Source organism: Dacryopinax primogenitus, assembly GCF_000292625.1.
Source record: "Dacryopinax primogenitus strain DJM-731 SS1 chromosome Unknown DACRYscaffold_15, whole genome shotgun sequence".
Lineage (NCBI taxonomy): Eukaryota > Fungi > Basidiomycota > Dacrymycetes > Dacrymycetales > Dacrymycetaceae > Dacryopinax > Dacryopinax primogenitus.
Window position 1 is genome coordinate 617,502 of NW_024467212.1, and position 19,489 is coordinate 636,990.

Here is a 19,489-nt window from a genome sequence, read left to right on the forward strand (position 1 = left end):
TGCGAAACACTCACAGTGGTCACTAGCGCTCTTCGACCGTCGAACGCTAGATTCTGTATGCTCGCGCCAGCAAAGCGAAGCACAGATGTTCTGTCTGCAAGCCCCTCCACACCTTTGGCAAAGTCCCGCACGTAGTAAAGACACTCTTTGGTGTGTACCGCAATAAAATCCTTGCCGTCCGGAGAAACATGAACAGCAGAGAACGCGAACAACCCTCCTTGAGCAAACGCCTCGACATCAGGGTTCAAATCGATCTCCTCGGCTTCAGGATCCGTGTCCTGGGCCTCTTGCAATGTCCCTGTTGGCTTGGCAAGCGTGCAAAGAGACACCGCATGCAATGGCTTATCCGGAATATTGCGCCCCGCTGCATCGGGTAAAGGAAGCTTGGCTGTTGGATTCCTCTCCAGGGTATAGCTGATCATCTGCACTCTTGTGGGGAAGTTCAGGATGCTGTCCGTCGGCGGGAACTCGAGGATACACGTGTCATCTTCCCGAGAAAAAACTTTGACCTGATTGTCGGTGCAAACAAATACGTGCTTTGGGCTGACTTCGACGTAGTAAATCCATTGCTGAGCCCAAGGTGTCCAACCAGGACCAATATTGAGTTCCTGACACGTGAGCGTAGGAATGTCCCACACATACGCCGTGCCTGCGTCTTGGCTTGCCACCAGCAACGTGGGATATACAAGACGAAATGCGCGGGTCTGACCAACGTGATGGAGGGAGGCCACCGGCACGAGTTTTCCTCGGCCTTGTGACTGTACTCCTTCGTTCAGCATGGATTGGAATTGGGAAGGACGGGCATGAGGATGTGGGGTATCTGTCGATCGTTGCCAGAGGTCGATTTCGTGTGAAGAACGGTTGAAGACGAGGTAACCATGTGTAGAATCGTATTCCACGTGTGCATATGCTTCTACATATCTCTGCGAGACGTTAGAGCTTTGCTGAATCACTGAACAAAACCAGACACACTGCAGGTAGTGACCACAATATCTCGTCGGATGTTATGTCCGCAACCTTGAGACCTCCTATCAACGAGCCTGACATTAGCAGGGTTTCAGAACATGCGGGGTTGGGCCTTGTGGGCGAGGTGGATACGTACCAGAATTATTAGATATTAAAAGCGTCTGCTCAACCTCATCCACCTTGAATCGATGAACCGTATGGCTCGAGCGGGGTAGTGAGCGTATGACTGCCTTCCCTCTACCTGTCCAGCTCCTCTCGAGGAGGATATGTCGCCTCACTGGGTTTCTGTGCGTGAGCAATCTGAGCAACAGTGGGAAATGGCAACACTGACCTAGACTCTTCCAAGTCAAAACACATTCCAACCATTTCAGACCATGCCTTCCCTTGGCAAGCTCAAGTTCCGAAACGTCACGTCTGTCGTCGCGTGATGCACGAAACCAATTGCGAAACAGGTAGTCTTCGTTAGTGCAGACCAGTTGGCTCCAGTGCTTGCATGTCAACTGCACGGAGATGAGATCGGAGAGGGGGAGGAAGGTGAGGATCTCGAGGAGCGTCTCCGCTGGTAAGATGCCCAGCATCGGGGGAGGAGGAGGTGATGCGGGCGGGGTACCGTAGGTTATTGAAGCCACCTCGTCAGAAATAGCACCCTCGGTAGCCGTCGTGAACTGAAGAATGGGGGGGAAGGAAAGCAGGAATACAAGAGATGAAGAAGGACTGGCGTGTCACAATGCGCGAGGCCCAGCACGTTTTCATGTCCTAGTACGGCTGAATACCGGTCGTTTGCCCCTGGGCAGTCTATGGGCTGAGGGCGCAGCGTTCTGAGAAGCGATCCTTGGGGTAATTGATGGTATTGACTTTTCAAACACAAGAAGACAGGATGGAGGGAAGACAAGGGGCGATGATAGAGTGTTTGGCCTCGTTGCTGGCCAAGAGGGTGTGCATAGCGGCGGTCGAGTTGGTGACACTTTTGGCGTGGTGAGCCTCGGGGACGGGTTGCCCTGAAGGAAGTTGCTTACGTAGGCACTACCTTCGCGCCCGCCCTTGACCCGCCTGTCAAACCCTCGGGATTCGAGCGGGCACAACATGTATTCCCCTTAAACCCCTCTCGCCCTCCAATTCTCCTCCTCTACCTTCCCGAATACCCCCCTTCGGACCTTCCCTCCTTAAGATCGAGCGGATTATAACGGATGCCCTACCCCACTCTCATCCAAATACCAACCTCCGACATCTTAGTCAAACACGTGCCCACCCGGATTCACCGGGTTACAGGAAAATTTGCTACCAAATACATGAGTTGTCCTTAGGATGGACAACTCTGCTGACTTTCACGACAAAAAGAAAAGCAACAGAATCGGGAAGCCCAACCCAAATTCCCAATTAGCCGCCGAGCCCGCCTTGAGCCCGATCACATCTTATCAGGAGGTCATCGCTGGTCTGACCACCGACCGTCCTCTTGGCGTCAGCATTGCCGAGCCAGTTGTATCAGGAGAGGCGCTTCGCAACGTGATGTCTGCCTCTTGCGTGTCTTCCTCATGGGAGTAGAACAATCCGCAGGAATCGCAGCGGCACCCACAGCCGGAAGGACAAACGAACTTGTCTGCTGATTCCAACCGGTTCAAAACCAGATTACGGCACTGATCGTGCATGCAATGCCCACAAAGTAGGCAGATGCGGTCCAATCCTGAGCAACTGAGTTTCACTATATGGACAACACAGTAATGTTCGGTACTTACTGCTGACCGGTAATCGGCAGAATGCGCACTTGGGTCTCGTAAATGTCACTTGACATATGGCGCACTTTCCACCCACCCTGACGACACCCAATCGGTGGCATCGTTGGCAACGCATCTCTAAACCTGCGTAAATAGGAGTAAGTTTGGGGCTGATTTGTTCAAAGCAACCAATCAATACCAAGGCTCTCCTCGCTTTCCGGGACAAGATTCCGGACATCTTGGGATTTAGAATTAGGAAAGCTTGCTTCCCAGAGCTCAGCTCGTCGTTGAAACAATTGCCATCGCACTAGAAGCTCCGCGTATGCTCTCACATAGTCTTCCAGCTGATTCACAACGAGGGGGGTGAAGAAGGAAGACTTAGGCATCCTGTGAAGTGTAGTTAGTTGTGAGAATAATACCTCGATCCAACGAAATGATTACCTCGGTGCCCCGTGCCACTGTAACGTCATCTGAGGATGCTCTGGCGTGGGTCTCAGCTTGGATGTCTTCATCGAGTATTCTCGCTGACTCTGATGGCCTTCTGACGTCAAGGTCACCAGCATCCTGCCCGTATTGCTTGCAAGGGATTTAACAGGGTCGGTGTGCGATTTATATCCTGTAGGCGAAGTAGCATCATTAGTGATCCGATCCGCAAGTCTCGTGAGCCGCGCTTGGGACGCCTTCCATGGTGACTTGACCGGGATAGAATTTGGTGCTCGTTCCGGGGATGATCCAGGTTTGGTTTCCTGGGATAATGTTCTTGTGCGAGAAGCACTGGAAGGTGGCGGCGTTGTTTCAGTCGCTGCTCTCAGAAGCTTCGACGCCAAGCTAGACCACGAGCTGCTGTTACGCGACGATGTGGAAGGAACAGAAGGAGGACTCGGGCTGTTGAGATTAGGAGACGTCTGCAGATGGGGAGGAGTTGGAGGTGGAATTTGGAGTCGAATCTCCATAGGGGACTTCAAAGAGAACGCTCTTGTAGATGGCTTGGATACGAACTTTGGGGTGCTCGGGATCTCCTGGAGTGGCCGTTTTCTGCCACGACTCTGCAGCAAGAGACAAGCAATCATGCCAAGCATCTGGACGTCTTTTGATGACTCGGCTTCACAGAGGCTAGAGGAACCTTCAATACGTGGTCAACACGGTTGATTCATTTGCTCACGATGTCTTAACAATCTCTTGAGCTAGAGGATTTGTAGCAGAGAACCAAGTGCCCCGTTTGGAGCCTTCGGGTCTCTCGGAAGTGATGGTGACAATGGCGAGGAAGGCCAGCCAAATGCGTTCGTGATCTGGTCGGCCATGTTTGCGTGCAACAGCAATGTTAATCTCGCACATCTCCGCCAGGTCACCCTTTCGACAGGATAAGTCCTTCGCTAGTTCCTTGTCGCCAGGGATAATGTGCGAGACATCCCTGATGAAGACCTTTGGTGGAGATATCACGGTGGTTTGGATCGCGAGACGGTCTCCAGAATCATTTGAAGGTCCAGAGCCTCTCGCACGGATTTTTGTGGCAGATGCGAGCTACGGGAGGATTGGATAAGATATATCGCCTCTCGAATTACTTCACACACCAAATTCTGCGAAACCTCTGCGGGAAGCGCACTGGTGATTGTCCGCGTCACTGGCTCGGTCTCCTTCCCTCCCGGTGTTTGCGACAAGCGAAGCAAGCCAGCCATGGCATTGCTGAGAGGGTTGGCTTCCGCTTCTCGCCTTCTAGCTGTATCCGATACAGTAGTGTTGCGAGAGACGGTCGAAGGAGATCGAGAGGTCTTGAGGCGTTCCGCTGCCAGGATACGAAGGGGTGGTGCGTAAAAATACACAAGCTCACCTGTGGTTCACCATGAGCATATGCATAGTATTCATATAATGACAGGAAGCTCACCGTTAGGCCCAAACGTTGCCCCACCTCTACGCGCAGTCGGAACATTCAGATTGAACTTCCTCGCCATTACCTCCCGAGCAGACTGTCTCCCACGATCCTCATCGTCCGACTCCTCATCGTCATCAAATAGATCGACCGTGCCAAATCTGCCGTCCATGTCCGGCATGCCCAGAAGAAAGCGCACGCAAGCCCCGAGACACGGGCGTCGCTGCATGCGAAGCTCTCTCAGATGGCGGAGCAAATACGCTCGAGTTCGAAGAGGGAGAGTGGAAGTTTTCTCAAGCTCGATATGTGGTGTGCTTGAAAGGCTGCTAGAGCGGGGATAGTTGGACGGAAAAGTGAATGCTACGCGCAGAAAGACCGGGTCGGACTCTAGCCATGGCCCGTGTAAGGAGATGGTACATGTCCTAGCAGTAACATCAATCTGCAGGACAAGATGATAAGTGCTTCGCGCTTCAGCCGACATGTCCCTTCATTCACCTTTTCGAATTTAACCCTCGGAGAAAAAGTCTGTGCGACAGCAGCCATTTCCTGGGCGATATCCGACGGCCTATCCTCCGCCAGCTCCCTACTTGAGCTCCGCCCTCCTCTCGTGCTCCCTTTACCGAGCGAGCTCGCCCTGGATGGAGACTGCCCCCCAGAGTCATTCCTAGATTCTGGCAGCTCAGGGGAGTCTTGCATAACTTGAGTTGCATCAACAATCGTCTGCTTCTCCAAACGCACACTGGATATCCATGTCATTTGATCCAGACCCCCACGCGCGGGTCGACCGCGAGTATGCCCTCGGGTCATGAAGCCTCCATCATGGAAAGTTGCTTTCTTGGGCTTTGTCCTGTGTCCGTTCTTTCCCACTGCCTCCCTATCGCTACCGCTTCTAGGCGTCTTCATATTTCCTTGCTGTGGTGTCGCACGGACGCCAGCGAGAATGGACCTCCCCACCATGGGGGCTGAGAAAGTGATCTTCCTTGTCGGCGACTGCTGAGGTGGCACGCGAAAGGAGATATCCGGCGCATTTCGGCGCGAGTGGATCACTTTAATCTTAGCGCCCGGCCGGAAACCTGCTTTCTCTAAAACGGAGCGATCGAGGGGCCAGCCACGGAGGGTGTGGTCTTTAGACCAGGTGATGAGCTGGAACTCACGGTCATCTGCCAAGTTTTAATACAGATAGAACTAAAGAAACAGCCGGCGAACCGTGATCCAGGTCTGCTCCACCCCTGGTTCGCCATACAAACTCTTTTACAACATTCGTGTGACCCTCAAATTGGTAAACGGGTTTGTTTGGCGCGCCATAGCTCCACATATCGAGAGTGTTCTCGCCCCTCTGAGACATGCTCAGGACGCCATGGCCGAATGGCAAATGCCTCGCCCTCCAGATAGGATAACCTGTATTAATGACCCCCGTTGGAGTAAATTCTTTCTCTTCTAAGGAGGTTGAACGCGGCAGGTTGTCCAGTGGCGCATGCGGTAACCGGCTCATCTCATCGAACCGCCAGAACTTGATCGTCTTATCCAGCGAGCAGGTGACGAGCTCGTTCCGCCGCCGGCGAGACCAGTCGATTCCGTATATCTTCGTATCGTGTGCGCGCATGGTGATGAGCGGGACGGAGCCTTTACGCCTATCCCAGATGAGAACGTAGTTGTCATGCGACGAGGCAAGGAGGTGCTCGTCTTGCCGGTTCCATTTGACTTGGGTTGCACTCGCTGAAAATGGTATACTTAGTGATACAAGTTCGGTATCAGGTAGAACTGAGCGTACCATTCCAGGCACAAAACCCCATGGCCGGTTTCGGCCCCTGCCTTAAATCCCAGCTCCAGATCCAGCTATCGATGCCACAGCTCGCAATTATTTCGGGCTCGTACGCATGCCAGTTCAAGTCTGTAATCGCGCGATAGTGTGCATGAAGAATCTGATCTATGCTGCTCTTGCCAGAGAGGTAGAGATTCCATATGAGGAGCTTCTGCGATGAGGTACTGACGATCAGCTCGGCGCGGGAAGGATGGGGATTCCATTGCACGTCGGCGACTTCCCAGGTTCCGCCTTGCGGAAGAAATCGTGGAGAAGAATAGGGCTGCTCAAGGTCAATGATGAAGAGCCCTTTCCGAGCGGCGAGGACGACGTCACGCCCAGCGGGGGAGATGCTCAGCTTGTGCAGGTGAGCCAAGTGGCAGCGAAAGCTCAGTGATACGCACATTCCCAACGGGTTCTTTGAAATCTATCTTGAACTTTTGATAGAAAGTGCTCTTTCCAACGGGATCTTTCAGATAGTCAAAACTGGATTCACGATGCGATTCTAAGCAAAACATGCCTGTGCTTGACTCAGATCGATAGTCAGGCGAACCGACCCAGTAGGCGTCATCCTCTGGACTGGTTCCTGGGAGGGGAATTTGAGCTGCAGAAAGGACGTCCTCGCTCGCCATAGCGTGGTGAGTTACCACTGTCAGTGATGAGCTCGCATAGATGTGCCTACGATCACTTGTTGTGCTTAAGACGTCGACGTCGACTAGTGTTGTCTTGGTTGTGCGCTTATTGCCGATAGGGGGCTCAATCCCCTGAAGAGGCGCCGAACCATCTCATCTGCCGAGTCATCTCTTACGTGGCCGACTATTGGAAGCTGGCCACCCGCCAGTTGTTCAAGTATTTTCACCACTTCAGGCTGGTACATACCCTCTTATCTTGCAATTACAGTTATCTTACGATCTCTCCTGTCCCTTTGCGATTGATTTTTACAATGACTCCTACTGTCGCACCGTATGGCACTTGGAAGTCACCGCTGACTGCGGACGCTCTCACCGCCTCGTCCACTACATATACCGCTCTGGCAGCAGATCCATCTACTAAACAGATCTACCGACTCGAGTCCCGTCCTTCCGAGGGTGGAAGGAGCGTCGTCGTTTCCTCTTCCCTTGACGATCTCACGAAGGAGAAAGATGTTTTTGGCTCTGGGTGGAATGCTAGGTCCGGGGTTCATGAGTATGGGGGCGGCGCGCTCTGGGCAGAGCAAGGCATAGTGTTCTTCTCAGATTATGGAAGTGGTAGGATCTACACGGTGAAGGATGGGCAGGTGGAGGCATTCACTCCCGGTGCGCTGCCCGTCCCATATCACCCGACGCCCACTCAAACCCGAGAATAGAAAACAAAAATTTCCGGTATGCTGATTTTCGCCCCTACCCAGACAATCCCAACATCCTCGTCTCTGTTATGGAAGATCACACGAAGCCCGCACCCGCAGACGTGGTAAACACTATCGTGCTTCTCCGTCCTGGGGAGGCCCCACAGCCGATCGCTACTGGAGCAGACTTCTACTCTTCTCCCAGATGGAGCACCGATGGGAAATGGTTATGCTGGTATCAGTGGTGACTGCTCTCTCTTCCCGCGTTCTGTGATAGGGGCACTGATGGGACATAGGATGCATCCTAACATGCCCTGGGATGGCGGCCTTCTCAAGCTTGCGCAGGTGTCCTCCTCCCAGTCCAACATTTCCATAGAAGAAACTAGGACGATCGCCGGTGTCGACGGCCAAGTCTCCATCGCTGAGCCCACGTGGATATCTCCAACTACTCTGCTGTTCCAGAGCGATGTCTCCGGCTTTTGGAACCCCTGGTCGTACGATGTCACCACGGGAAAAGTAGGCCCGTTGCTTCCTGAGCCCATTCCTCAAGAGTTTACAGCTCCTCAATGGACTTTTGGGATCTCTAACATCGCAGTGTTGAGCCCCGATATAGCGCTCATTATATCAGTCGACCAAGGAATACATCGGCTGAATTTACTCACTCTTTGTCCCGCCCCAAAGTACAAACGCCTTGACGTACCCTTCGTTGCCATGACCCAGCTCTACCCTATCTCGGCCACACAAGCTATCATGCTCGGAGCGACTGACACCACGCCGCTCTCTTCGATCCTTCTCACACTCGTGGGTGAACAGGTCAACTATCAGACAATTCAAAGTCCGAGCATTGTGGACTTCCCAACGGAGCTATTCTCAGGCGCAGAGGCCAAGACTCTCCGGACCCCAGACGGGCCTGTACATATATTGTACTATCCGCCCAGAAACCCAGAATATGTCTCCCCTTCCGGGGAGAGACCCCCTGCTCTCGTTTCAGTCCATGGTGGTCCGACAGGTTGTTGCTCTCTTCAGCTCCGACGCATCATGACTAATCACGACTTTAGGCGCTGCGCAGCCCGGTTTGAACCTTGGTGTTCAATTTTTCACATCCCGTGGATATGCATGGATCGATGTCCAGTATGGTGGCAGTACAGGGTACGGCAAGGCGTACCGAGACCTGCTCAACGGTCAGTGGGGCATCGTTGACGTCCGCGACTCGGCGGCATGTGTCTCTGCACTTGCTGACGAGGGACTGATCGACCGTAAGCGTGTGGGGATCCGAGGAAGATCAAGTGGCGGGTTTACAGTGCTGGCTGCGTTGTGTGACTATTCAGACATATATACAGCGGGCGTCAGCTTGTTTGGGATCAGCGATCTGAAGGCATTGGCAGGCGAGACACATAAGTTTGAATCAAGGTGTGTTTAAGCATCACTTAAGTCCTCAGATTGGCTCACGCACATCTAGATATGGAGATAAACTGTTAGGCGGTACAGTTGATGAAACTCAGGAGGTGTTACGCGATCGGTCGCCCATCAATAAGGCAGAGGATATCAAGGCACCTCTGTTGGTACGTGACACTGGGTTTATAGCATTTGGAAACTCCGTATATCTGACAGTCTCTGTGCGAAGCTCTTGCAAGGATCCATTGATCCAGTTGTCCCACCAAAGCAGGCTGAGCTAATTCTAAGGAAAGTACAAGAACGTGGTGGCGTGGTGGACATGGTGGTGTTTGATGGCGAAGGCCACGGTTGGAGGAAAGCAGAAACCATGAAAGAAGCTGCGGAACGAGAGCTAAACTGGTACGAGCAAGTCTGGGGGTTGAAGCCGTGACTGCAGTCTGTACAGAACCCATCCTCCTAAAGACAATCTGAAATCTACAGTTCTGGGATGATCACTTCGACAACAGCGGACTTGCCGCATTGCACAGCAGCCACAGCCTTCTTGAAAGTCGCACCGAGTAGTTCATTTTGATAAACTCTAGCAACAAGCACGTGATCGCCACCGCCGCTGGCAGCCCGGGCAATCTCGCCGTACTGTGACTGAGGCTTGCCGAAGCTAACGCCCATTTCTTCGCCCGAAATACGGGAGGCAAAGCCGAAAGGGTGGACAGCGAGGGCAGACATTTTTGGAGCCCTCCAACCACTGCAGGCAATGAGCAAACTGTTCGCCATGCAACGTTCAGACGACGCACCCATTGCAGAGAATGACAGTGAGGAAATTTATCCCATATCGCGACGCCATTGCGTGTACCGTAGACGGTACCGAGAACATACTGATTAAGTGTCATCAGCGCGTTTCGGAGGTTGATCACATCTCTGCCTTACTACGACCCATCCCCAGTGACACAACAAATCAAGGGCTTATTTCCATGTTCGGCCTCTGCCAGCGTTAGACCGGCTTCGATTGCGAGACCGACGCCAACGGCAGCACCGCCATGCCAGCCCAGAGACGATGCTCCAGATGTCAGGTATTGTCCTGGCTTTGGTGCGAGGAGATCCACCGTCACAGCATAATTGGTAATAGTTTCGCACAGCATGAGGGTATTGGCAGGGAGCGCACTCTTCAAATTCGCAAGAAGGGCGGGGACGCTCGCGGTATTCGGAACTACAGAAGGTTGTCGTACTATATTCGCCAGGCGATCGAGCCGATCCTGACGAGCTGCTTTGGCAGCCACCAGGCGGTCGTTGACCCTGCTGGCTACTTGTGGTGTGATATTAACTGCGGATCTGATTTGGCGAAGAGCTTCTTTCGCAGAGGCGCTGTAACGAAACCGAGCGGGAATGTAGAATAGCGGCATGGCTGAAGCAGAATTAATAAATAAGCACCAATGGTGGATGACTTCTGAGGCAGCATACCAGTCTTCAATGGGTCAACATCGATATGTATGATAGTAGCATTTGGACTCGGCCTGTTCTCGTGGGGAACCCTGTGACTCGCTCAAGAAAACGTAGCGAAACGGATTTCCCCAGCTTACCATGGCACATCAGAGTCGATCACAAGGATCACATCGGCGTCCGCCAGGAGTTTGTTCTGTCCTTGACCACTCCAGTGCACACCAGCATAAAGGTCATGTTCAGGTGGGAAGTTCGCGATGAAGGGGGTCGCCTCAATGACTGTTATAGAAAGTGTTTCGGCCAGCTTGACCAACTCTGGTACCGCTTCGATATCACGCCCGAGTGTCGTGGTCAAAATTAACGGAGAGTGTGCCTGACTCAAGAGGTCTGCAATGGTCGATGCAGCCGCAGGCGATAAAGCTGGACTGGCAACAGGTAGCCAGTGAGAGAGATTCAAGGAAGGGGCAGGAACATTTTCCTCCATGACTTCGCGGGCACCAAGAAGATACACTGGCCCCATTGGCTCACTGGTTGCAAGCTGTAGCGCTCTGGACATAACCTGTGCAATGTTTTGACCCGTTCTAGAAGATGAATGAAAAGCATATCACGGGGATGTTCCGAACCGCTTACCGGATTTCGTATGTATATTTGCTGTAATCTCGAACAATACCAGCCTGGTTGTGATTGTCTTGAATCTATACAGCCTCAGTTCCAATGTTCTCCCCGTCAGCACTCGAACTTGCCCAGTGAATAAACTCGTTTCTAGTGCCAGGAAGTTCATCATCTTGGGTGAATGGACTTAACCCAGCAAAAATTATGCAGGGAGTGCGGGATCGAAACAGGTTGTGAATCGCCCCACCAGCATTTTGCATCCCGACGTCAACTGGTCCAAAAGTATTGGATGTTATTGTTGTGAGAGCGTAAAGAGCGCGTCTCACCATGAAGGATCACAGCTGCTACCTTTCCTGTCGCTTGATAGAAACCTTGGGCTGCAGAAAGAGCAACAAACTCAGGGCAAGCGTTGAATCGTGACCTGAAACTACTGCAGCAGGCGCACTCACCTCGTGCGGGGCAGCTGACCATGTTTGTAAGAAATCATACAAGAATCATCGAGATATCTCACTAATTATACGCGGCACAATCCTCCCATTTGCCTTGGCCTCAGCGAGGGCTTCCACCAGGCTGGGATGGTCAGCTGCGTGCGACGGCGAAATCAATATTCAGCAATGCGCTGGCTGAAATGCGGCACGAACATCCCAAATTGACAAAGCAATGTGTGATCCCCCATAAGGACAGAACTTCAAAGAAGGCGCTGGATGTCGTATAAGGCATCCTAAATCCACTCGAATGGGTACAGAGGAGTGCGTTCCAGTGGAACAGTCTCTCTGAACCTCTTCATAAAATGCTCAAACCAGCGGAGGAACTTTTAACCGCAGGACTTGTGATTCCAACTTCAACTCGACACCGCAGTACTGAAAACGGGCGGAGTCAAAGAACCGGACGTGCCTAACTTCGTCGAGACGGGAGAATTTCAAACCGAGGCATAGAATGCTGCCTTCCCACCATACCGGGTTTCCACGCATAGGTTCCAGATGGCCTCATAGTAGTCTCGAGCATCAACATAACTCTGGGAAAATGATAATATCAGTGGCTACTACCTACTTCATCTCGTCGTTACTGACATGGTCGTGGTGGGCAGTATAAGTGCTTGATGTTGCTGCTACAACAAGGCCGAACTTCTTCCCTTCCCGAATAACAACAGATGTCACAGCAAGATTGAATGGAGAGGTCAGGAAACAGGGCGGCTGTAGTGTAGAGCGTGGTTGTCTGTCCCAAGTGTATCGAGTGTGGTGATAGTAGTGAAGGGGCACACGCCTGTGTGTGTGTGAATGGATATGTGTGTTCTCTTTGCCAGCACCCACTTAGACGCCATCAAACAAGGGGGAATGCCAGCGGAAGCAGAATTTGCCAAAATACTACACCGTCCCCTGAGCCCAAAGTGCTCAATTTCTGCCATCGCTTTGTGCAGCTCTGCGCATTTCATACTGAGAAAACGTCATGGCACAGCGAAAATTCTATGAGCAGGAGCTGGATGAGGACCTAGGCGACAACTTGGATTTTGCTATAGGCAACTATGTTCAGAGCGGCGTTCCTGGTCTATATGATGGTCAGTCACATCCCCTCACTTTTGGGTCTTCAGCTGGAATACCTTTGCACAGACCAAGTCCAGCTTGATCAGGCCACGCTTGCTGCTATGCAGATGCAACTGAATCAACAACAGCAACTCGCCTCCGTACCAGACGCTGTGAAGCGTGTGCGTGTCCTGAGTCCCGTGTCTGGCTGGACATGTTGAACGACTGAATTACATGTTACAGTTCATCGTACATTTCCATCAGTCTATCCGTGACGGCAATCTTCCAGAGATTAGCCTTGCGTATGAGAGTGGCTGGAACCGCCTCACCGAAAAATTCTACAGCAAGACGGAGTGGCCAGAGGCTGAGACGATCTCTCCCCTTGTCGGGGATGACCCAATATTCTTGATCCTGTATCGAGAGCTATATTACCGGTGCGCCTTCTCCGTCGCCTTTAACTTGCAGTACTTATTTTGTGTAATACTGTTAGTCACGTTTACTCGCGGCTCTCTCCTAACATCGACGATCGATTCCATTCTTACGAGAATTCCTGCGAGCTTTTTAACTATCTGCTGAATTCGGACGGCCCTGCCCCACTGGATCTTCCAGACCAGTGGCTTTGGGATATCATAGATGAATTCATCTACCAGTTTCAATCATTCTGCTCGTGGAAGAATAAGGTCGGGTCAAAGAGCGAGGATGAGATGGCTATGCTTGCTGAGGCCACCCAGGTGTGTCCTTCGGGTCTCCATGTCAAAAGCGTTCAATTAACTATGCGACAGATCTGGAGCTGCTACAGTGTCCTCAATGTCTTGTATTCATTAATTCAAAAGTCGCAGATCCTAGAATACCTCAAGGCGACACAAGCTGGGGAAAGCACGGAAGCCGTTGCGTAAGAATTGTTTCTGTTTTATATGGTCTACGTCTATGACTAAGGCAGATTAGCGAACTTGTTGGGGAGTATGGCACACGATCCTTATATCGGATGCTAGGTTATTTCAGTATTATCGGACTGTTGCGGGTGCATACTCTGCTCGGCGACTATACTTTAGCCCTGAAGGTTATGGATAATGTCGAGTTATCACAGAAGGTTTGTGATCAGAACTGCACGGGTGATTGATCTCACATCATCGTGCAGGCTCCTCTTGCCCGCGTCACCGCGTGCCATGTCGCCACCTACTACTATGTTGGATTCTGCTACCTCATGCTCCGCCGATACCCTGACGCTATCCGCATGTTTGTCACAATCCTCAACTTCATCAACCGAATGAGGCAATATCATACTCGAAGCTACCAATACGATCAGGTCAACAAGACCGGAGATCGCATGTATGCGTTATTGGCTATATGCAGCGCTTTGTCTCCATCTCGATTGGATGACAACATCATGAACACTGTCAAAGAGAAGTATGGTGATCAATACACCAAGATGACACAAGGGTACCTCCTCTGCATTATGCAGCCGCGATATTTTCTGACTTTTGCATAGTTCAGAGGGGTTGCAAGCATTCGAAGAGCTCTTCACATTTGCCTGTCCGAAATTCATCGCGGCGAATCCGCCTCCTTACGAAAACGAAGTGCAGTTGGCGGCATGGTTAGAAGAACCGCCAGCTGATCCTGCTCAGAAGCATCTTGCCCTTTTCCTCTCGGATGTTCACGCTCAGGATGCTGTTCCTACACTCCGAAGCTTCCTCAAGCTCTATACATCACTGGATGCTGGTAAACTTGCCAACTTCCTAGATGTGGATGAGGAGGAACTTGTTCAGCAGATGATGGTCATGAAGCAGTCTTCGCGAAGCGTAACGAGACCCGCAACATCTGCTGGCAGCTTGCTTCAAGGGGAGGTGGTTTCCACGAGTGATCTCGACTTTGCTATTGAAGAGGTACTGTTCAGTCAACTTTCATCATATGCTAAGTCTGAGACTCCCTCAGAATACCGTACACATCGCAGAGTCTACGGTTGGGCGCAGATACGGAGGGTGGTTCATTCGTAACATTGAGCATGCCCAGCGGGTATTCGATAGCATGCGTAGCCAGCCACTTCCCATCACAAAGACTGCAGCTGTGACGCCGCCTGTTAATGGTCAAGTGGAGAAAAGCGATGCGCCAGCGGCGCAATCGCGACAGACTTCGGGACGAACGGGGCGCGCAGTTTGGGGAGGGGCAAATGCTCGCAGAGTCGAGATTGAGGCCTAGCTACCACTTAGTTCAGTTGAGCGATGCATTATTGTGACTCATGCAGAAACGGTCGGGTTGGAGTTGTGTTCAGGAGTGACTACGGCAAGTCCATGCGCAGTGGAAGAAATCAATGCAACGGACTTAAAGGGACGAGGATGGCACCCTACGCTGTTAGTAAGTTATCCAGAACCCAGATGCCACCACATCCTCCCGCGACACCTGCTCGCCTTAATATTTTTGTATCACGAACTCTCCCTCTCATTCTAGACAGAAATCGTCTAGTATCGGCCTTCCCCCCACAACCCGTGCCACCGTCACTCGCTTCACAAATCAATACGAATGTCGCATCGATAGTCAATGGAATCGTGGAACTGGAAGGTCAATCGGATCCGCCGGACACTGCTGACCTCCGAGCGAGTTGGGATAGGATGAGAATTATGTTGGGCTCTGCCTGGGATGGTATTGATCTGCCTGCCCAAAGATCTGCCAAGGCGGAGCAGCTCGTGCACGAAGAAAGTCGACCGAACGAGCGAGACACGGCCATCCCATTCCGAGACTCACTTCCTCCTTCACCGACTTTCTCACCCCATACCGAGCTCCAAATGCAGTCGCAGCTTATGGAAAACCAAGACGAGCACCTCGATCACCTCTCGAACTCCATACGAAGGCAGCACGAGCTTGGTCTACAGATCGGCTCGGAGCTTGATGTGCATACTGGGCTGCTGGAAGAACTTGATCATGACGTAGATCGGACCGACAGCAGTCTCACTCGCGCCAGGAGGAGGTTAGAGGCCGTTGCCAGAGGAGCACGGAATAACGGTGAGCACGGATATGTGAACAGACTGGACCGCGTGCTCATCGTCGACTTAGCATCTGCGTGGTCCATTGGCCTCCTTATCTTCGTTCTGCTGATCCTCATCATTGTATTTAAAACATAGCGTTCTCCTATCATTGCCGTCTACGTTGTAATGTATGAACAAGTATATCATTGTGGTGCGCCCTCGCCCAATATTTTCCATAACAGCTGTCCGACGATTGAGATGCCCTCGCTCTCTTGCCGTGCAAGCGCCCGTCCCTTCGCCGCCAAGGCTTTCTCAAACACGCCATTTGCCTCGCGATCGTCAATGATTCTGGTCACAATATCGGAGCCTAGGCTGAATTCCGGATGTCCTTGTAACGTGAAGACGTGCACGTCTGCTGAGCCCGGGTAGTATTTTACAAGACCTTGGATGGGTGCGATAGTCGTCGAACCAATAACCAAGAACTCAGGACTTGGCGACACAGGGACATGGTCACGATGCATCTGTTGGATTCTCTGCAAGGCTCCAGATTCAAAGTGGTCCAAAATAATGAAGAGCATAGGCGTACCAGTACGTCGCGTCCAAATAACTTACGTCCGGTTTCGGACAGCGTGACTTCGGCCACGCCTATTTCCCAGCCTTTCTCGTTTTTGACGCATTGTCCACCAAGAGCCCTGGCAATGACTTGATGACCAAAACAGATTCCAATGAGCTTGATGTGGGGTTTGTTATAGTACACGGTCTTAGTCAGCGAGAGCAATGACTGTAGCCAAGGCAATGTGTCGTCGAAGGCACAAGCGGCTGAGAGGGGATTTCAGAATACTCTCAACAAGTAGAAGCTATTCTATCTCACCGGACCCGGGAATGAGAACTCCTTGATACCTGTCTAAATCTTCAGGAGAAGGCCAGTTGCCGTCCCGGAGGTTCCATTCTTCGAGAACCAGTTGCACCTTCTCGGCCTTGGTTGTCGACGGGGAAGACTGAGAGAACAACCCCCGAAACAAGTCGACTAGGTGACCATATTTCTCCACTGTAGCAGGGGCAAGCTCGCCGACTGTAAGAAATGCAATAGCAATGGACCCCATGACAAATTCAACTGGCGGTCGGTTCATGCATGCACTCAAGCAGGGTCCACATGTTGTTTATATACACTTGGTTGTCATTCTCCACCTTGTAGGTCCCGCCCTCCGTCTTGCTCTTCTTGTACCTCACCCGCTTTCCTCTGGCTGCTGTCTATGTTTCCTATCATTCATTAGTCTTCTGGCTCGTTCTGTATACCTGCTCTCATTATCAATGTTTACGCATCCTTGCCACGAAATGGTCAGCCCGGTGCCATGGATGACTGACCGAGAGCGTTATGATATATGGAGGCGAATGCGAAACTCAGCCCATCTATCCGATTCATTCAGTGCGTGACACACACTTCTCATCCCCCCTGATAGGGTCAGATTCATGCATCTTTAGATCGAATGGCCTGGATCGGAGACGATGCTCTCAAGACTCAGGTTACGCAATACCTGTATCAAAGTACCTTGGATCGGTTTGGGGCCGACACGCTGCTCATGCATGTATGCTTCTTCCATCAATTTTGGGACCGAAATGAATGCATAAGGACCACAGGATCTACGAGAGTTGTTCGAGTGCAGATGGAGTCAACTGGTCATTACCGTTGCCCTTGGTCTTGACGAAGAAGTGGATCCTCCCCTTCAACCCCTTGTTCAGGGAATGGGTCGTTCAAATCCACAGATAAAGTCGTATGCAGACATTTTTGAGGCTTACATCGGCGGACTGTGTTCAAAAGATCGGGCAGTCGTGGACCATTGGATATCCACTCTTGTCAGGCGCTTCTATCGCGATCTCATGAAAGAGGTTGAGCGCTATCTGGGTTCAACCAGCTACCCGAGAGAAAAATTGGACGTGACATGCATTCGCTTGCATGTTGACTGGGATCCGTTTTATGGTCCCTTTCTAGAGCTGAAGCCGAGGCATGCTTGTCCGTCTAGTTGTGCAGAAATAGCCTCCATCGACTGATGAAACTCCAGGTTATCATCTGCAACCTTGGAGAACATTCCTACTTCCCGACTGTTTCATACTGACGTCTATCGGTCATCCCCCTCGACTTATGCGTCATCCTGTCCTCTCGAGTGAGGATGTTCACCAGAAACGTATGCCACGCGATACATTCGCAGCAAGTTTCAGAAGGACCGCAATGGACGCTCGTCAAGGGACCGTTTTGACGATGACGCCTGTCAACAGGTCTTCCTCTGCACCGTTTCCACCGGGCACCCTGTCAATGCCCTCCATGCCAACTTCTTCAAACGTGCATTTGAGGGTCGTTCATAACTTGTCTTCAACACATCTTGAAATTGACTCCTCCCGACACGCCTCACAGAATGGTTTGAAAGAGATAGTGGACCTGACCCAGGACGAAGACGATGATGCGGAGAATGATAATGATTGCGATTGCGATATGAACGAAGTAGAGGACCTTCTATGATTGTAGTCGGCTTCAACTCGAATCTGCTAAGGAGGAACTCATTTGTATTTATGTCAGTTATACACATGGAATCGGAGAGAGATTGGAGATCCCTGAGATGCGGATGCTTTTTTGGAGCTCACGTTTGAGAGACCTTCCTTCCATGCACTCCCTCAGTGTATTTCCTCAACGTCAAAGGAGCAACAATACACGCCATGAGAGACAAGAATGTTTACAACAAAATAAGGGCATTGCCCCGGATGGTCCGTTGTATCCGTGACGTGGTAACTCAAACTATGAGCTCACATTTTTCTAGAGCTGGTCACCGCACAACCTGTATAATCTTTGGCAACGCACATTTGGCCGCCTGGTTGAAGATGCTAATTTTACGAAGACGAACGACGGCTTGTTTAAGCAGCGTTGGAAAGCCAAACGACTTATTCGAGGATACCATGGTGACTTTGTGGGCGAAACCAAGTTCAAACGATGGTACTTGCCCGCATCTCTTCCTGACGTCCGAGCGAGGAGGAAGCATGCGACCCCGTCTGCTTCGAAGCAGGCGTTGATAGCCAATTCTGTACAGAGAACGCGGGATATTGAGAAGGAGCAAGCCGAGAGAGCAAAAGAAGAAGAGGAAGCTGGCAACACCCCTGTCGGAAGCTTGTTCCTGAGCGAACTGGAACGACGTCTGGATGTAGTCATCTTCCGATCATGCCTTGCGCACAGTGTATACCAAGCCAGGCATATGATCATTCGTGGCGGTGTGAAACTCAATGGAAGGGAGGCATGTCTCACAGTCGTTGTTGACGAACTGCTACTGATCCAAGACAGCACATAAATCCAAATACTCGCATGAATCCTGGTGATATGGTCACCGTGGATCCTTCAAGAATTATCTTTCTGCAGACCTCAGCGTTATTGAATAACAGAACCTATGGCAGCGTCATGACGCGACCCAAGGATGAAGCGAACGCTGCTGGACAAGGTCGAGATGATCACGATGCAGGTTTCTCTGATCGTGGACAGAAGCAGTCCGACTTCCAGCAAAAATCTCGCTCTCGGGGCAGGAAGGCTCGTCTTACGACGCCATGTTCAATAGAAGCACACAACGGGTCGGTATTCCACCTCCCCCCTTACGCCTCGCCCTTCCTCTTCATTCCTGCATATCTCGAAGTTAACTTTCCAACATGTTCCGCGGTCTACATTCGCCATCCTACCGCTCGATCAGGTTATTCCGAAGTTCCAACTCCCTACGATGCGGATGGCGAATTGATTCGGTTGGCATGGGAATGGTATTCCAGGATACGCCCGCGCATGAGGAGGAAGAGAGACTTGTGGATGAGTCCCAATCAGACATATGGCCAATGGCCAATGCTGTAGTACGATATTGTATCTGCATCCCAA

At 51.5% G+C, this 19,489-nt stretch overlaps 9 protein-coding genes across 9 annotated transcripts; 5 read left to right on the forward strand and 4 right to left on the reverse strand.

Moving 5' to 3' along the window:
• Positions 1 to 857: 857 nt before the first annotated feature.
• Positions 858 to 1,241, reverse strand: DACRYDRAFT_41819 (uncharacterized protein; the record flags this gene model as incomplete). The annotated part of the gene is made up of 3 exons (XM_040774510.1): positions 858 to 939; positions 971 to 1,040; positions 1,103 to 1,241. Coding segments are annotated over 3 exons (291 nt in total), but the record flags the coding sequence as incomplete, so codon positions are not given.
• Positions 1,242 to 1,550: 309 nt separating this feature from the next.
• DACRYDRAFT_117853 (uncharacterized protein) lies at positions 1,551 to 6,978 on the reverse strand (the record flags this gene model as incomplete). The annotated part of the gene is made up of 12 exons (XM_040770469.1): positions 1,551 to 1,930; positions 1,983 to 2,647; positions 2,700 to 2,822; positions 2,878 to 3,065; positions 3,120 to 3,791; positions 3,841 to 4,199; positions 4,250 to 4,506; positions 4,561 to 4,984; positions 5,041 to 5,705; positions 5,752 to 6,261; positions 6,317 to 6,704; positions 6,751 to 6,978. 11 exons carry the CDS (start codon positions 6,976 to 6,978, stop codon positions 2,382 to 2,384), a joined length of 4,080 nt encoding a protein of 1,359 aa, XP_040626559.1. The 3' UTR covers positions 1,551 to 1,930; positions 1,983 to 2,381.
• Positions 6,979 to 7,229: 251 nt separating this feature from the next.
• Positions 7,230 to 10,843, forward strand: DACRYDRAFT_23719 (alpha/beta-hydrolase). Its single transcript, XM_040773360.1, has 10 exons — positions 7,230 to 7,641; positions 7,692 to 7,914; positions 7,967 to 8,679; positions 8,729 to 9,080; positions 9,130 to 9,232; positions 9,295 to 9,807; positions 9,857 to 9,937; positions 9,990 to 10,464; positions 10,521 to 10,591; positions 10,640 to 10,843. Exons 1-6 carry the CDS (start codon positions 7,290 to 7,292, stop codon positions 9,493 to 9,495), a joined length of 1,944 nt encoding a protein of 647 aa, XP_040626560.1. The 5' UTR covers positions 7,230 to 7,289; the 3' UTR covers positions 9,496 to 9,807; positions 9,857 to 9,937; positions 9,990 to 10,464; positions 10,521 to 10,591; positions 10,640 to 10,843.
• Positions 10,844 to 10,852: 9 nt separating this feature from the next.
• Positions 10,853 to 11,962, reverse strand: DACRYDRAFT_23721 (thiamine diphosphate-binding protein). The gene is made up of 5 exons (XM_040773361.1): positions 11,753 to 11,962; positions 11,623 to 11,694; positions 11,561 to 11,574; positions 11,438 to 11,507; positions 10,853 to 11,382 (listed from the first exon to the last, which is right to left on the reverse strand). Exons 1-5 carry the CDS (start codon positions 11,829 to 11,831, stop codon positions 11,195 to 11,197), a joined length of 423 nt encoding a protein of 140 aa, XP_040626561.1. The 5' UTR covers positions 11,832 to 11,962; the 3' UTR covers positions 10,853 to 11,194.
• A 596-nt stretch (positions 11,963 to 12,558) lies between these two features.
• DACRYDRAFT_69406 (uncharacterized protein) lies at positions 12,559 to 14,869 on the forward strand. Its single transcript, XM_040775900.1, has 9 exons — positions 12,559 to 12,666; positions 12,719 to 12,813; positions 12,875 to 13,065; positions 13,122 to 13,362; positions 13,414 to 13,523; positions 13,577 to 13,721; positions 13,770 to 14,071; positions 14,121 to 14,514; positions 14,564 to 14,869. The coding sequence occupies exons 2-9, from the start codon at positions 12,754 to 12,756 to the stop codon at positions 14,825 to 14,827; spliced, it is 1,707 nt and encodes a 568-aa protein (XP_040626562.1). The 5' UTR covers positions 12,559 to 12,666; positions 12,719 to 12,753; the 3' UTR covers positions 14,828 to 14,869.
• A 134-nt stretch (positions 14,870 to 15,003) lies between these two features.
• Positions 15,004 to 15,747, forward strand: DACRYDRAFT_117857 (uncharacterized protein; the record flags this gene model as incomplete). The annotated part of the gene is made up of 2 exons (XM_040770470.1): positions 15,004 to 15,628; positions 15,680 to 15,747. The coding sequence occupies 2 exons, from the start codon at positions 15,004 to 15,006 to the stop codon at positions 15,745 to 15,747; spliced, it is 693 nt and encodes a 230-aa protein (XP_040626563.1).
• Positions 15,739 to 16,710, reverse strand: DACRYDRAFT_23722 (glutamine amidotransferas-like protein class-I). Its single transcript, XM_040773362.1, has 3 exons — positions 16,463 to 16,710; positions 16,178 to 16,410; positions 15,739 to 16,124 (listed from the first exon to the last, which is right to left on the reverse strand). The coding sequence occupies exons 1-3, from the start codon at positions 16,692 to 16,694 to the stop codon at positions 15,795 to 15,797; spliced, it is 795 nt and encodes a 264-aa protein (XP_040626564.1). The 5' UTR covers positions 16,695 to 16,710; the 3' UTR covers positions 15,739 to 15,794.
• A 206-nt stretch (positions 16,711 to 16,916) lies between these two features.
• DACRYDRAFT_23723 (uncharacterized protein) lies at positions 16,917 to 18,169 on the forward strand. The gene is made up of 4 exons (XM_040773363.1): positions 16,917 to 17,017; positions 17,074 to 17,177; positions 17,230 to 17,602; positions 17,652 to 18,169. The coding sequence occupies exons 1-4, from the start codon at positions 16,927 to 16,929 to the stop codon at positions 18,104 to 18,106; spliced, it is 1,023 nt and encodes a 340-aa protein (XP_040626565.1). The 5' UTR covers positions 16,917 to 16,926; the 3' UTR covers positions 18,107 to 18,169.
• Positions 18,170 to 18,270: 101 nt separating this feature from the next.
• Positions 18,271 to 19,487, forward strand: DACRYDRAFT_101290 (alpha-L RNA-binding motif-containing protein). The gene is made up of 3 exons (XM_040767542.1): positions 18,271 to 18,348; positions 18,402 to 18,869; positions 18,917 to 19,487. Exons 1-3 carry the CDS (start codon positions 18,301 to 18,303, stop codon positions 19,463 to 19,465), a joined length of 1,065 nt encoding a protein of 354 aa, XP_040626566.1. The 5' UTR covers positions 18,271 to 18,300; the 3' UTR covers positions 19,466 to 19,487.
• Positions 19,488 to 19,489: the final 2 nt, after the last annotated feature.

What these genes read in the sequence shown, in the direction of transcription:
- DACRYDRAFT_101290 (XM_040767542.1), top strand. Translation starts at nt 18,301, where the DNA reads ATGAGAGACAAGAATGTTTACAACAAAATAAGGGCATTGCCCCGGATG. An exon ending in TAAGGGCATTGCCCCGGATG is followed by an intron (nt 18,349 to 18,401) that starts GTCCGTTGTATC and finishes ACATTTTTCTAG; the next exon opens with AGCTGGTCACCGCACAACCT. An exon ending in TGAAACTCAATGGAAGGGAG is followed by an intron (nt 18,870 to 18,916) that starts GCATGTCTCACA and finishes GATCCAAGACAG; the next exon opens with CACATAAATCCAAATACTCG.
- DACRYDRAFT_23723 (XM_040773363.1), top strand. Translation starts at nt 16,927, where the DNA reads ATGGTCAGCCCGGTGCCATGGATGACTGACCGAGAGCGTTATGATATA. An exon ending in CCGACACGCTGCTCATGCAT is followed by an intron (nt 17,178 to 17,229) that starts GTATGCTTCTTC and finishes TAAGGACCACAG; the next exon opens with GATCTACGAGAGTTGTTCGA. An exon ending in GCTGAAGCCGAGGCATGCTT is followed by an intron (nt 17,603 to 17,651) that starts GTCCGTCTAGTT and finishes ATGAAACTCCAG; the next exon opens with GTTATCATCTGCAACCTTGG.
- DACRYDRAFT_23721 (XM_040773361.1), bottom strand. Translation starts at nt 11,831, where the DNA reads ATGCCTTATACGACATCCAGCGCCTTCTTTGAAGTTCTGTCCTTATGG. An exon ending in TTGCTTTGTCAATTTGGGAT is followed by an intron (nt 11,695 to 11,752) that starts GTTCGTGCCGCA and finishes CGTCGCACGCAG; the next exon opens with CTGACCATCCCAGCCTGGTG. An exon ending in AGCAGCTGTGATCCTTCATG is followed by an intron (nt 11,383 to 11,437) that starts GTGAGACGCGCT and finishes CTTTTGGACCAG; the next exon opens with TTGACGTCGGGATGCAAAAT.
- DACRYDRAFT_23719 (XM_040773360.1), top strand. Translation starts at nt 7,290, where the DNA reads ATGACTCCTACTGTCGCACCGTATGGCACTTGGAAGTCACCGCTGACT. An exon ending in ACACATAAGTTTGAATCAAG is followed by an intron (nt 9,081 to 9,129) that starts GTGTGTTTAAGC and finishes ACGCACATCTAG; the next exon opens with ATATGGAGATAAACTGTTAG. An exon ending in ATATCAAGGCACCTCTGTTG is followed by an intron (nt 9,233 to 9,294) that starts GTACGTGACACT and finishes CTCTGTGCGAAG; the next exon opens with CTCTTGCAAGGATCCATTGA.
- DACRYDRAFT_23722 (XM_040773362.1), bottom strand. Translation starts at nt 16,694, where the DNA reads ATGGGGTCCATTGCTATTGCATTTCTTACAGTCGGCGAGCTTGCCCCT. An exon ending in AGTTCTCATTCCCGGGTCCG is followed by an intron (nt 16,411 to 16,462) that starts GTGAGATAGAAT and finishes ATCCCCTCTCAG; the next exon opens with CCGCTTGTGCCTTCGACGAC. An exon ending in TATTTGGACGCGACGTACTG is followed by an intron (nt 16,125 to 16,177) that starts GTACGCCTATGC and finishes GGAGCCTTGCAG; the next exon opens with AGAATCCAACAGATGCATCG.
- DACRYDRAFT_69406 (XM_040775900.1), top strand. Translation starts at nt 12,754, where the DNA reads ATGCAGATGCAACTGAATCAACAACAGCAACTCGCCTCCGTACCAGAC. An exon ending in TACACCAAGATGACACAAGG is followed by an intron (nt 14,072 to 14,120) that starts GTACCTCCTCTG and finishes ACTTTTGCATAG; the next exon opens with TTCAGAGGGGTTGCAAGCAT. An exon ending in TCGACTTTGCTATTGAAGAG is followed by an intron (nt 14,515 to 14,563) that starts GTACTGTTCAGT and finishes AGACTCCCTCAG; the next exon opens with AATACCGTACACATCGCAGA.